Source organism: Symphalangus syndactylus, chromosome 4 (genome assembly GCF_028878055.3).
Source record: "Symphalangus syndactylus isolate Jambi chromosome 4, NHGRI_mSymSyn1-v2.1_pri, whole genome shotgun sequence".
NCBI lineage: Eukaryota > Metazoa > Chordata > Mammalia > Primates > Hylobatidae > Symphalangus > Symphalangus syndactylus.
Genome location: NC_072426.2, coordinates 98,589,362 through 98,602,221, shown reverse-complemented (window position 1 = coordinate 98,602,221; position 12,860 = coordinate 98,589,362). Strand labels below are relative to the sequence as shown.

Sequence of the window (12,860 nt, the reverse complement as noted above, 5' to 3'; positions counted from 1 at the left end):
AGACTGATAGAGATATCACAATACAAGCTAAGGCTCTGCCCCAAGGCCATCCGCTGTGGCATCTGTTAGGGAACTTGCTGTTCTAACTCCCAGCTCAGCGCTCTTCTAGGCCTGGCAGTCTTCTGGAAGGGTCTCCATGGGGAGGTGGTAGAAAGGAGCATCCCACAAAGTAGACTTCAGGCTTAAGAATAATGTTTCCATTTCTTAGGAGGAGTGTGTATTCATGTGTTGTATATATAATAAAAGAAACTTGTTCTAAAACTATCAAAAACCAGAATCATCCAAGGCATGATCTGAACTGGACTCAACCTGAAGAAAACCAGTTCTCTACCTTGGCTTCCCTCATATTAGGGAAAATTCTCGTGGATTAAAGAGGGCAGGCAGACTGGAGGGAATAATAACCATAAATGTTAAATTATAGAATATGATTAACCCGCTACGTGTGTGCTTCAGTGAGCATTCAGAGCGTTAACAAAAGTAAGACACAAGAATTCTTGGAGGCCAGACACAGTGGCTCACGCCTATAATCCCCACACTTTGGGAAGCTGAGGCAGGAGGATCATTTGAGCTCAGGAGTTCAAGACCAGCCTGGGCAACAAAGCAAGACTGTCTCTGTAAAAAATAAATAAATATTTTTAAAATAATAATAACAATTATTGAATACAGTTTACATGAAGGTTAGCTTTTAACCAAGCATATTGAACCTTTCTTTGCAGTGTATTTTCAATAATTTGGGGGGCAACAATTACATCTTAGCAGCAATTCCTGCTATTCCTCTATTTGAATTTTGTGTCATTAAAAACTTTTTTGCTGGGGGAAAAATATTTTATAATTACAATTATGGAGGGTCATTTGTGCCAACCTTTAGTGCAAACAGAAAAAATATTTTTAGGCCAGGTGCGGTGGCTCACGCCTATAATCCCAGCACTCTGGGAGGCCAAGGCGGGTGGACCACTTGAGCTCAGGAGTTCGAGACCAGCCTAGGCAACATGGCAAAGCCCTGTCTGTACAAAAAAGAAAAATAAAAGAAATATTTTTATATCATACAAATAAGACATCTGGCATGTCTTTAACATTTTTAGATGCCTTCTGTTAAAATATTTTGCCAGGTTATCAGTTGCTCACATCTTAGCAGCCACCAATACTGGACTCTGTTAACATTTTAAACAGTATTCCTTTCTTCAAGTACCTTTCCTTTCCTTTTCATAGCTCCTGAAGTCCTATGGAATGAGAAAAAGTAGATTGGTCTTGTATCATATTTCCCAGTGCTGTCCATATAGTGGGTGCTCCTTCAAAAGTTATCAAGTATTAAATGGGTTAACCCAGTGGCTAGTTAATTATGGCACCATTTATAAAGACATTAGAGTCTGTGATGACCTTAAATGTCTGTGATGTGAGGAATATTGAAGCCAGCAAGTACCATTGGAAAAATATATGCTAGAAAAGCAAAGCTTAGTTTTTAAAATCTCCAGTCAAGCTGCTAGGATGTTCGCTCTCAAAGCATCTGCTTGAGTAAACAACTGTTTTATTTGGAAAACACTTGCCTGTGTAGTTGGAGCCCGAGAGGGATGTTAGACATCAAATGGAAGGTTAAGTACAAAGGCATTACAGAAGTCTCTACGTGTAAGATTCTCAGACACGTGTTCAGTACATGTCTACTGCATATCGACTCAACCATTTAATTTCTCATGAGCTCTTATGTGTTATGTTTGGAATTAATTTCAGAGGCCTTTTGTACTAAAGAAGAAAAGGGGTCGTAAACGCAGGAGGATCAACAGCAGTGTAACAACAGAGACCATTTCAGAGACGACAGAAGTACTGAATGAGCCCTTTGACAACTCAGATGAAGAGAGGCCAATGCCACAGCTGGAGCCTACCTGTGAGATTGAAGTGGAGGAAGATGGCAGGAAGCCAGTCCTGAGAAAAGCATTCCAACATCAGCCTGGGAAGAAAAGACAAACAGAGGAAGAGGAAGGAAAAGACAATCATTGCTTCAAGAATGCTGACCCTTGTAGAAGTAAGTAGAGGAATGATAAAAACCTTACCCTTGAGAATGTCTGTATCTGACTGGGTGCCAAAGAGCAGGCCTCTGGCGTGATGCCCAGAGGCACCTGAGAAGTGGTGCTGATGCACCTGGAGCAAGTGCCCATCTGCCCTTTCCCATCCTTACAAGCTTCTCTCCCTTCTTCCTGGAATTGGATTTTATGTTAAACAACTTCTAAGGCCAGAACATTCCTCTAGGTGGGTTCATCTTACTTACCAGAAATTGGCTTATCCCCAAAAACTTTGAAGCCTGTTGGTAAGAAACACATTACATTTCTTTGATTCTAATATGTACTTTTTTTTTCACATTTAGTTATTTCTGAAATCAAGGTATATATTATTATCAATGTGAGCATTGAATGGAATCGTTTCTTTTTTTCCTAGAAAACAAATATTAGTAAATCAATAGTACATCTTATAATCAGTAGTGTCGTCGTATATACTACTATAAAGATTCATCTAAACTAAGCTGGGCATGATGGCTTACACCTGTAATCCCAGCACTTTGGGAGGCTGAGGCAGGTGGATCACTTGAGCCCGGGAGTTTGAGACCAACCTAGGCACATGGCAAAGCCCCTTCTCTACAAAAAATACAAAAATTAATCAGATGTAGTGGTGTGCACCTGTAGTCTCAGCACTTTTGGAGACTGAGGCAGGTGGATCACTTGAGCCCAGGAGTTTGAGACCAGCCTGAGCAACATGGCAAAACCCCATCTCTACAAAAGACACAAAAATTAGTCAGGAGTGGTGGTGTACGCTTATAGTCCCAGCTACTTGGGAGGCTGAGGTGGGAGGATCACCTGAGCTCAGGGTGAGCCATGATCGTGCCACTGCAGTTCAGCCTGGGTGACAGAATGAGACCCTTTCTCAAAAAAAAAAAAAAAGAACCATCTAAACTTACCCACACATCAATATTCGCTTTGATAATATTGCATAACATAGAAATCAGTAAACTGACTTTCCTTTTAAATTGACAGGCACACCTCTATCCCATCCTCTAAAAAATATACTGAACAGCAGTGAATCATCTTTAAAAGCACCCATCCTTGCCTGTCAGGTTGAGAATGTGTGCTCCCAGCTGAATCATGAGGGTTTATGGTATACTCTCTCTCTTCCCTGGCCGAGATGACTCTATTCAGAACTTACTCTAATCTGGGGAACAGGCCATCTCATTTCCCTGGGAACCACAGGATCACTCTAGCTTTTGAAAAGCCACAGTTTTAAGAACATATGCAAGCATCTTCTTGACTTTCTTAGTTCACAGAAATGCTATTCCTGCATACAGTATTTTGCTGAAGGAATGACTTCTTACCCTGGGTATAGAGAAACCAAGCCTTATTCTTTGGGTTTTTTTTTTTTTTAAACAAATAACAACAAACTGTGGTGAGCGATCATTTTGTGTGTGAGAATGAGCTTTATTTCCCCTTCTTGGCTGTCTTCTCATATTATGCCTGATTCCTTTCAGGATGTCCTTCTTTCTTAAAAATAATTGTCAGAAAATTCATCTTCTGATTTTGGGAGGTGTTCCAACAAAAACTGGTGGGTCCAGTAGCATGTAGAATAAGAATGCAGAATCCAGCCAGGCATGGTGGCTCATGCCTGTAATCCCAGCACTTTGGGTGGCCGAGGCAGGCAGATCACCTGAGGTCAGGAGTTCAAGACCAGCCTAGCCAACATGGTGAAACCCCATCTCTACCGAAAGTACAAAAAAATTAGCCGGGCATAGTGATGCATGCCTGTAATCCCAGCTACTTGGGAGGCTGAGGCAGGAGAATCGCTTGAACCTGGGAGACAGAGGTTGCAGTGAGCCGAGATCATGCCACTGCACTCCAGCCTGGGCGACAGAGCAAGACTCCGTCTCAAAAATAAAAAGAATGTGGGATCCGGGGGTACTGGCATGGCTGTTACCATAGAAATGTCCTGAGATGTTTCTTAACTCAGGCATGGTACTCGGCACTTCTCAAGGAACCATTCTACATCACATGTGTGTTCTTTTCAGCTGGTCAGTTTGAATGTAATACTTGCAGGTAAATTTATCTATAATCCTTTTATTACCTAAATCAGCCAGTGCTTACTGTGCTATCCACCAGTTGGACTAGAACTCACTCTCTTCTGTTTTATGATGATTGTGAGATCTTATTTTTATTCTGCAAAATAGAGTTTCTAATAAGACTATTGTTCTGTATAAAAAGCTTTTCCTTTAAATTGACCACTGATTCTAGAAGATTGGTGTAATCTAAAGATCGTAAGAATACTTGGGTGCTTCATGCCTATATTTATTAATATATATTTATTAATATGTATATAGCTATTCATCTGCTTATATAAATATGTACATATTTACATTTATATTCACATGTGCCTATAGGTTCAGTAAAAATAAGCTCACCTGAACTGAAATGAACTTCACAATTATGGTTTGTTTCTAAGTGTCTTTAATATGCAAACCTTACATCAGCAACATACTGATCCAGAATTCAGTGTGGACAGAATTAGCATTAAAAAGAATACCTGTATTTTAAATGTTCAGGAATTTGCTAGTAATTACATTGTAGTTTGTATCATGCCAAAATGATGATCCTAATAATGATGATTACAAATGCATTTGTTTTGGGTATTTAGTTATTTACTGATTTGTTTCAGAGGTACACAGCTTATTTTTATGCCAGAGAGAACATTCAAATCAAAGTAAATAAATCATGTCATCCAAGATCATTTACATCCTATAAATGTCCACAAACAGAGGTTTACTTTCTCTAGGTAGATATGAGAGTTAAGGCTTCTAGTCATTTTTCCAGGGCAGTAATGATTTGTATATAAGCTAGCATTAATTCCTTTCCCCTATATTTCCTAATTTGTAAATGTTCAAATTGATTTTTTTTTTTTTTACACTGTGGAACTCTAGGCTTTTGCATCAGAGAATGTCTTGTTCATTAAACTCAAATAAGCATATTAGCATTGCCTATATCCATGTGTTCCCAATATGTTACTTTCCCAGGCCTAGGTTATTTACTTGGTTTATACCACAATATTATTATTACACATTAGCCTTGATTATGTCTTTACCATCAACTCTTAACATGCCAAATTGAAAGCAGTGTTTGCTAATTAATTTAGAGGAATGAATTTAAGTTGCCCATGGTTATGCTTTCTAAGACTGTTTTTCTTCCTTCCCCTTTTTGTCTCTTCACTAAGACAATATGAATGATGATTCAAGTAACTTGAAAGAAGGCAGTAAAGACAATCCCGAACCTCTAAAGTGCAAACAAGTGTGGCCAAAAGGAACAAAGCGAGGTCTATCTAAGTGGAGGCAAAACAAAGAGAGGAAGACCGGATTTAAACTGAATTTGTACACCCCGCCAGAAACACCCATGGAGCCTGATGAGCAGGTAACAGTGGAAGAACAGAAGGAGACTTCAGAAGGCAAAACCAGCCCCAGTCCCATCAGGATTGAGGAGGAGGTCAAGGAAAATGGGGAAGCCCTGCTGCCTCAAGAGGAAAACAGAAGGGAAGAAACATGTGCCCCTGTAAGTCCAAACACATCACCAGGTGAAAAACCAGAAGATGATCTCATCAAACCTGAGGAAGAGGAAGAGGAGGAGGAGGAGGAGGAAGAGGAAGAAGAGGAAGAAGAGGAAGGGGAAGAAGAAGAAGGAGGAGGAGGAGGAAATGTAGAAAAAGATCCAGATGATGCTAAAAGCCAAGAAAAAGAGGAACCAGAAATCTCCACGGAAAAAGAAGACTCTGCACGTTTGGATGATCACGAAGAGGAGGAGGAAGAGGATGAAGAGCCATCTCACAACGAGGACCATGATGCCGATGACGAGGATGACAGCCACATGGAGTCTGCCGAAGTGGAGAAGGAAGAGCTGCCCAGAGAAAGCTTCAAAGAAGTACTGGAAAACCAGGAGGCTTTTTTAGACCTTAATGTGCAGCCTGGTCACTCGAACCCAGAGGTCTTAGTGGACTGTGGCGTCGACCTGACAGCTTCTTGTAACAGTGAGCCCAAGGAGCTTGCTGGGGACCCTGAAGCCGTACCTGAATCTGACGAGGAGCCACCCCCGGGAGAACAGGCACAGAAGCAGGACCAAAAGAACAGCAAAGAAGTCGATACAGATTTCAAAGAGGGAAACCCAGCAACCATGGAAATAGACTCTGAGACCGTCCAGGCAGTTCAGTCTTTGACCCAGGAGAGCAACGAACAGGACGACACCTTTCAGGATTGTGCCGAGACTCAAGAGGCCTGTAGAAGCCTACAGAACTACACCCGTGCAGACCAAAGTCCACAGATTGCCGCCACGCTCGACGATTGCCAACAGTCGGACCACAGTAGCCCGGTTTCATCCGTCCACTCCCATCCTGGCCAGTCCGTACGTTCTGTCAACAGCCCAAGTGTCCCTGCTCTGGAAAACAGCTATGCCCAAATCAGCCCAGATCAAAGTGCCATCTCAGTACCATCTCTGCAGAACATGGAAACCAGTCCCATGATGGATGTCCCATCAGTTTCAGATCATTCACAGCAAGTCGTAGACAGTGGATTTAGTGACCTGGGCAGTATCGAGAGCACAACTGAGAACTACGAAAACCCAAGCAGCTACGATTCTACTATGGGAGGCAGCATCTGTGGAAACGGCTCTTCACAGAACAGCTGCTCCTATAGCAACCTCACCTCCAGCAGTCTGACACAGAGCAGCTGTGCTGTCACCCAGCAGATGTCCAACATCAGCGGGAGCTGCAGCATGCTGCAGCAAACCAGCATCAGCTCCCCTCCGACCTGCAGCGTCAAGTCTCCTCAAGGCTGTGTGGTGGAGAGGCCTCCGAGCAGCAGCCAGCAGCTGGCTCAGTGCAGCATGGCTGCTAACTTCACCCCACCCATGCAGCTGGCTGAAATCCCTGAGACGGGCAACGCCAACATTGGCTTATACGAGCGAATGGGTCAGAGTGATTTTGGGGCTGGGCATTACCCACAGCCGTCAGCCACCTTCAGCCTTGCCAAACTGCAGCAGTTAACTAATACACTTATTGATCATTCATTGCCTTACAGCCATTCCGCTGCTGTGACTTCCTATGCAAACAGTGCCTCTTTGTCCACACCATTAAGTAACACAGGGCTTGTTCAGCTTTCTCAGTCTCCACACTCCGTCCCTGGGGGACCCCAAGCACAAGCTACCATGACCCCACCCCCCAACCTGACTCCTCCTCCAATGAATCTGCCGCCGCCTCTTTTGCAGCGGAACATGGCTGCATCAAATATTGGCATCTCTCACAGCCAAAGACTGCAAACCCAGATTGCCAGCAAGGGCCACGTCTCCATGAGAACCAAGTCAGCGTCTCTGTCACCAGCCGCTGCCACCCATCAGTCACAAATCTATGGGCGCTCCCAGACTGTGGCCATGCAGGGTCCTGCACGGACTTTAACGATGCAAAGAGGCATGAACATGAGTGTGAACCTGATGCCAGCCCCAGCCTACAATGTCAACTCTGTGAACATGAACATGAACACTCTCAACGCCATGAATGGGTACAGCATGTCCCAGCCAATGATGAACAGTGGCTACCACAGCAATCATGGCTATATGAATCAAACACCCCAATACCCTATGCAGATGCAGATGGGCATGATGGGCACCCAGCCATATGCCCAGCAGCCAATGCAGACCCCACCCCACGGTAACATGATGTACACGGCCCCCGGACATCACGGCTACATGAACACAGGCATGTCCAAACAGTCTCTCAATGGCTCCTACATGAGAAGGTAGACAAGGTGGGCAGTCCACAAAACCTACGGGGCATCACTATTGGATTGATCTGCACAAATACCTTTGAAGAGTACGATTTCAAAACCAGCAATTGGTGTGAATGCAAAAACATTTGTTGGCACCATTTATTTAAAAAAAAAAAAAAAAAGCTGTATGCAGCAGAAAGCCTTATACAAGTTGTTTTTCTTTTTTTCCTTTTTCTTTTTTCTTTTTTTTCGGTACCTTCATTTCTGTTACTTTTATACAAAATTCTCTGCAAAGGAAGGCCTCTCTTTGGACTACAATTTGGAGGCAGCCACTTGTTGTGCCTGCTTCTGTTAAACAATGTGGATATCAAGCCCCCCCCCCCAGAATTATCTGTTTTAATATTGAACCTAGAGCTTTTTTTTTCCCTTCCCTGTCCACTCCATGTAAATGCCTTTAGTATTTCAGTTATTGTATATTTTGTTTAAGGTGACACTTCAGCATGCCGCTAATGTCTTTGTTAGTGACAGTGCATTTTGTAGTACTGTACAAGTGTTGTGCTAACAGTAAGCCATTTCTTAAGTTTTTTGCCTTGATTAGGGTGCCCTAATTTGAGGGTTTTAAAAAAAACTATATTTTTGTTAATTATAAAACTGTAAAGAGCTATAAAAGCTATTCCCATTTGGTTAGTCAAAAGGGTTTTATTGCTAAATGTTTGGTGTAAAGTTGAGACCCTTTTCCATTTTGGTGACAGATTTCTTTGGGGAAAAAAGGCAGCTTTCTGTTTTATAAATGCAGACTTCTGTTTATTGAATGAAGCATATCTCAGTGTTTATCTGTCAGGTTTTGAAACATTTCATATATGTCCAAATACTTGGCAGGATTTAAAAAAAAATAGTGAATTTGGTGTAAAGTTGCTATTTTATGGAAATGCCTCTAACTTTACATTTTCATTCCATCTGTAGATTTTTCTATCTTTATAAAATATTGGAGTTATTTTTTAAGGAAAAATAGAAAAGTAGCTTGTGAATAGCTCAAACTAAGCTTACAAATCGCATGTAAAAAAGCAAAAAAGTTATTTGTGTCTGTTTATATTGCTTCCTTTTTTGTAGCCTTTGTACCTGTACAGGGTGACAGTAAGGGCCAAGCAGGAGAGGCGTAATCCTTGTATAAAATAGGATCCAGCAACACTCTTGTATTTATCTGTTCTCTTTTTAGTCAGTCACTTCAAAAAAACAAAAAACAAACAAAAAAAAGCTGTACATTTTAACATAAAATAAATTATGATGAGCCATTTTTAGCCTCTTGTGTCCTGTCATATTATGATTGATAGAGAATGACCAATGGAACTGTATCATGTGTCACGCCTCAGAACACATACACATTTTGGGAAAATAAATTATTTAGTGTAAATTGGAGTTATGGGATTTTCTGATTTGTTTTGACTTTGGGGGAGGGGTTGGCAATAAATAAGAGTAATATCTAATAAAACCATCACATATACCAAATACCTATTTAATAAATTAATTTATAATGGATTTTAATGCTTTTCATGAAAGTTTATTTTATGCGAGTGCATACCTTCTGTATGCCAATCATTGTCTTTAAAATAAAGTGAAATTGTTTTTTTCTTTTGGACTTTGATCTTCATTTGCAAAGAGATCCTGCACAAATATCCAGCTGCCTCACTCGCACTGTCTGTAGAAACACCCCTCCGAGCCTGGCACCAGGGTAGCAAACTTCCTTTTTATAAAGATTCATACCAAAAAAGCACCCAATTTGGGATTGTGTATTTGAAAAATGGTTTTCTTTTTAAAAAGTGTGAACGTTTTGCTCTGTTGTGAATGATTAATTGTATGTTTTCTTTAGAGTCTAAAGTTTAGACCCCCTGCCAAAAGTGAATATTCACAAGTATAGCGTTCAGAGAAAGTTCTGAGTGTTGCTTGAATTTGGTTATTTGAGCAACAGGTCTAGAAATGAATGCTTGACCTAGCACCCATGTGAAACTAGCCCGTTAAGCTCTCCAGGTGTCTGAACATGTGTGCTCGCAACTCCTCTGTTAAGCAGGTCACTACCCTGTGGAGGAAGAAAGTTGCTTTTGCACTGTTGATTCAACACACACACACACACAAATTAGTTGTTTTACAAAGCATAGACATAAGCCTTAAAGTGGACCCAAAATCGTGCAAAGGCAGGATACAGCGTACACACCAGAATAAAAGGCCTTGTGCAGACGGAGGGTGCCCAGTGGAGTTCTGCCTTGTACTCTCACCCTTATCATTATTTTCTTTCACAGTTACAAAGTGTATTGGGTTTAGTGTCACGATTTTATCTTTTAGTCCCTTCCTTCCTCAACTACAAAGTCAATGGGGGTAATATATGTAACAGCTGAGGGAGGGCTTCCAAGAAGACACGTCTGAAGGGCTGTCAGCACAAGGGGAAAAGATCCATTTAAGCTGCTGTGCTAGTAGGAAAAGAAACCTATCAGCCATCCTCAGAGTGGGAAGTGGTGGTCTATGCCTGCACGAATCCAACGCTGCGTCCATTCAGGAGTGGCCAAGGACTGGGCAGCCCAGTGGGCCACACATCGGGCAACAAGCTGCCCAAGCCCTGGAGGTGGGGTTGGGGCCTGGAAGCAATCTGATCGGGAAGCTACACAGAGCCCCCAATGGGCTCCAACCTGTCACATATTTTGTCTCTTTCCTCTTGGGTTAAGATTCTCTGGGGGCTGAGATTCCCCTCTGTGTTCCCTTTGGCCATGGCCTGCTAATCACACCTTGTGGTTTGTGCGATGTCTGGGTTCCCATACCCTGCCAGCCTAACAGCCCTCTAAGGGAGCTTGTGGAAGAGTCCCGATCATTGCCCCAGACCTGCCAAACCTTAATCTAAGAACAGTCCCAGGGACACCTCGGTTGCCCAGGGTCCTTAAGGACTGCAGCATAGCTAGGACTAGGAGCTTCCCCGCTGGCCCCAGTCCCAACATTCCTTGATGAAACAGAAAGGCTTAGCATAGGAAGGAAACTTGAACTGAGATGGCCTCAGAACACCCTGCCCTCCACCTCACCTACTCTCACTAGAGAAATCAGTTCACATCTGAATGTGACGCCAAGGATTTGGCGAAACAGGAACTTGGATTCATCAAAGCTGAAATATACCATTAGATTGAGATTTATTAACAGGCCACATCATTTAAACCCTAACTGTGTTCTGTTATTTATAAGAGTCGTACCAAGTGGTGGTCAGTTGCCAGCCTCACTTTTTAGTAGTTGCAAGTGGTGCCTACCCAGGTGTGCGGGCATCCGCCTTCCTCACCAACATTCTATTTTAGAAGTAATGACTCTCAATATTGTCACAAAGCTTTCACAAACTCCTCCCACACACCCACCCTGTGCAGGAAATGGGGCCATTCTTTCCAATGTACAGATCAGGAGGTTGAGGCTCAGATTAAGCTACATTAATTACCCAAACTCACCCAGCTAAAATATGTGAGCTGAAACAAACCCAGCTCTTTCCAAATCCCAACTCTTTTTTTCTAGGACACTGTATTCCGAAAGGCCCTAACTTGTCACCTCTCTGATTTAAAGGCTTGGCTAATGAATAAATGTTGCTGTAAAAACTGTTAAGTGAGGCCGGGCGCGGTGGCTCATGCTTGTAATCCCAGCACTTTGGGAGGCCGAGGCGGGCAGATCACGAGGTCAGGAGATCGAGACCACGGTGAAACCCCGTCTCTACTAAAAATACAAAAAATTAGCCGGGCGTGGTGGCGGGCGCCTGTAGTCCCAGCTACTTGGAGAGGCTGAGGCAGGAGAATGGCATGAACCCAGGAGGCAGAGCTTGCAGTGAGCCAAGATTGAGCCACTGCACTCCAGCCTGGGTGAAAAAAGCGAGACTCCGTCTCAAAAAAAAAAAAAAAAAAAAAAAACTGTTAAGTGCTATATAAATACAGATCCCTTTGTGGCTGCGAGCAAGCCTTGGTCTACAATCAATCTTAGATACTCAAAGTACAAGTACTGTTACATTATGAAGCAGCACCTTACATTTCTCTGTACCCAGGTTTCCATCGTTCCTTCTACCTTCTCCGTCCCCTTTCCTGAACCTTCCTCCTCCAGCCAGGCTTAGCTATAAACATTGATGTTCTGCAACACTCGGGCCAGGAGTGTTCTCTCACTTTTCTCTCATCATCTCATCTAGTATGATGACTTCAAATTCCACCTCCTGCAGGTGACACCCGGAATTACATCCCCAGTTGTGAACATTTCTCTGAGCTTTAGATGCCATGTCAAATGACCTGGGACACCTTTTGTACATCTGCATGACAACGGAACTGGTGATTTCCGACCGCTCCTCCATTCCTGCTATGGTCCACCCCATCTCAGTGTTAAAGCACCGCCGAGAAACCAGATCAGTTAGCCCTCATTTCCCTCCCCAGCTCGGCAGGTCCCGTCCATTTTCTGGGTTAATTCCAAAATACGCTTGAATACGAATCCCCTGGTGCTGTCAGTCCAGCCCATCTCCTCCTTTCCTGTCAACAGCCTCCTAACTGGTCTTGCCTCATGTCTTAACTCTCTACAACCTGTTCTCCATACTTCAGCCAAAGGATCTTTCCAGAGTGATCTTGAAACAGATCATACCATTCCCTGGCTTAAAACCCTTCAGTGAATCTTCTGTGTACCTGGAATAGAATCAAGTCCCTCTGCCCCTCTCCTTCCACTCCCACTCTCAGCCACCAGCTCCGGCCTCACTGATGGGCAGTTCCTCAGCCTCGAATGCTCCAGCACATTTGGAAGGTTTGTGCCTTCAAGTCTAAGAGAGATCTTCCTTGACCACCCCGCCTATAGAGGGTTTCTTCCCTTTCCCCACTTTTCTCCACCTCCATGCCTATTTCCTGCATTGTGCTTTATCACAATGTGCATTTTCACTTTTCCTGTTGGCCCCTAACCCAGGTTTTGGCATGTGGTAGGTTCTCAATAGACACTTGGTGACCAAACAAATATTTAATATCTTACTTCTGAAGACTTGAAACACTTTTGCAAAAACTTCTGTTCCTCCTTTCTCCTGCCTCTGGCTCCCAGGAGTCATCTAGAAGAGACC

At 43.1% G+C, this 12,860-nt stretch overlaps 1 protein-coding gene across 32 annotated transcripts in view; it reads left to right on the top strand.

The window, feature by feature from the left end:
- KAT6B (lysine acetyltransferase 6B) overlaps positions 1 to 9,187 on the top strand; it is a 207,130-nt gene extending 197,943 nt beyond the window's left edge. For all 32 annotated transcript variants that reach the window (XM_063637453.1, XM_063637441.1, XM_063637455.1 and 29 more), the window contains 2 exons: positions 1,726 to 2,017; positions 5,239 to 9,187. In XM_063637453.1, coding sequence (XP_063493523.1) covers positions 1,726 to 2,017; positions 5,239 to 7,805 — 2,859 coding nt within the window. In that variant the 3' untranslated portion in view covers positions 7,806 to 9,187. The remainder of the gene's footprint in view (positions 1 to 1,725; positions 2,018 to 5,238) is intronic.
- The last annotated feature ends 3,673 nt before the right edge of the window (positions 9,188 to 12,860 follow it).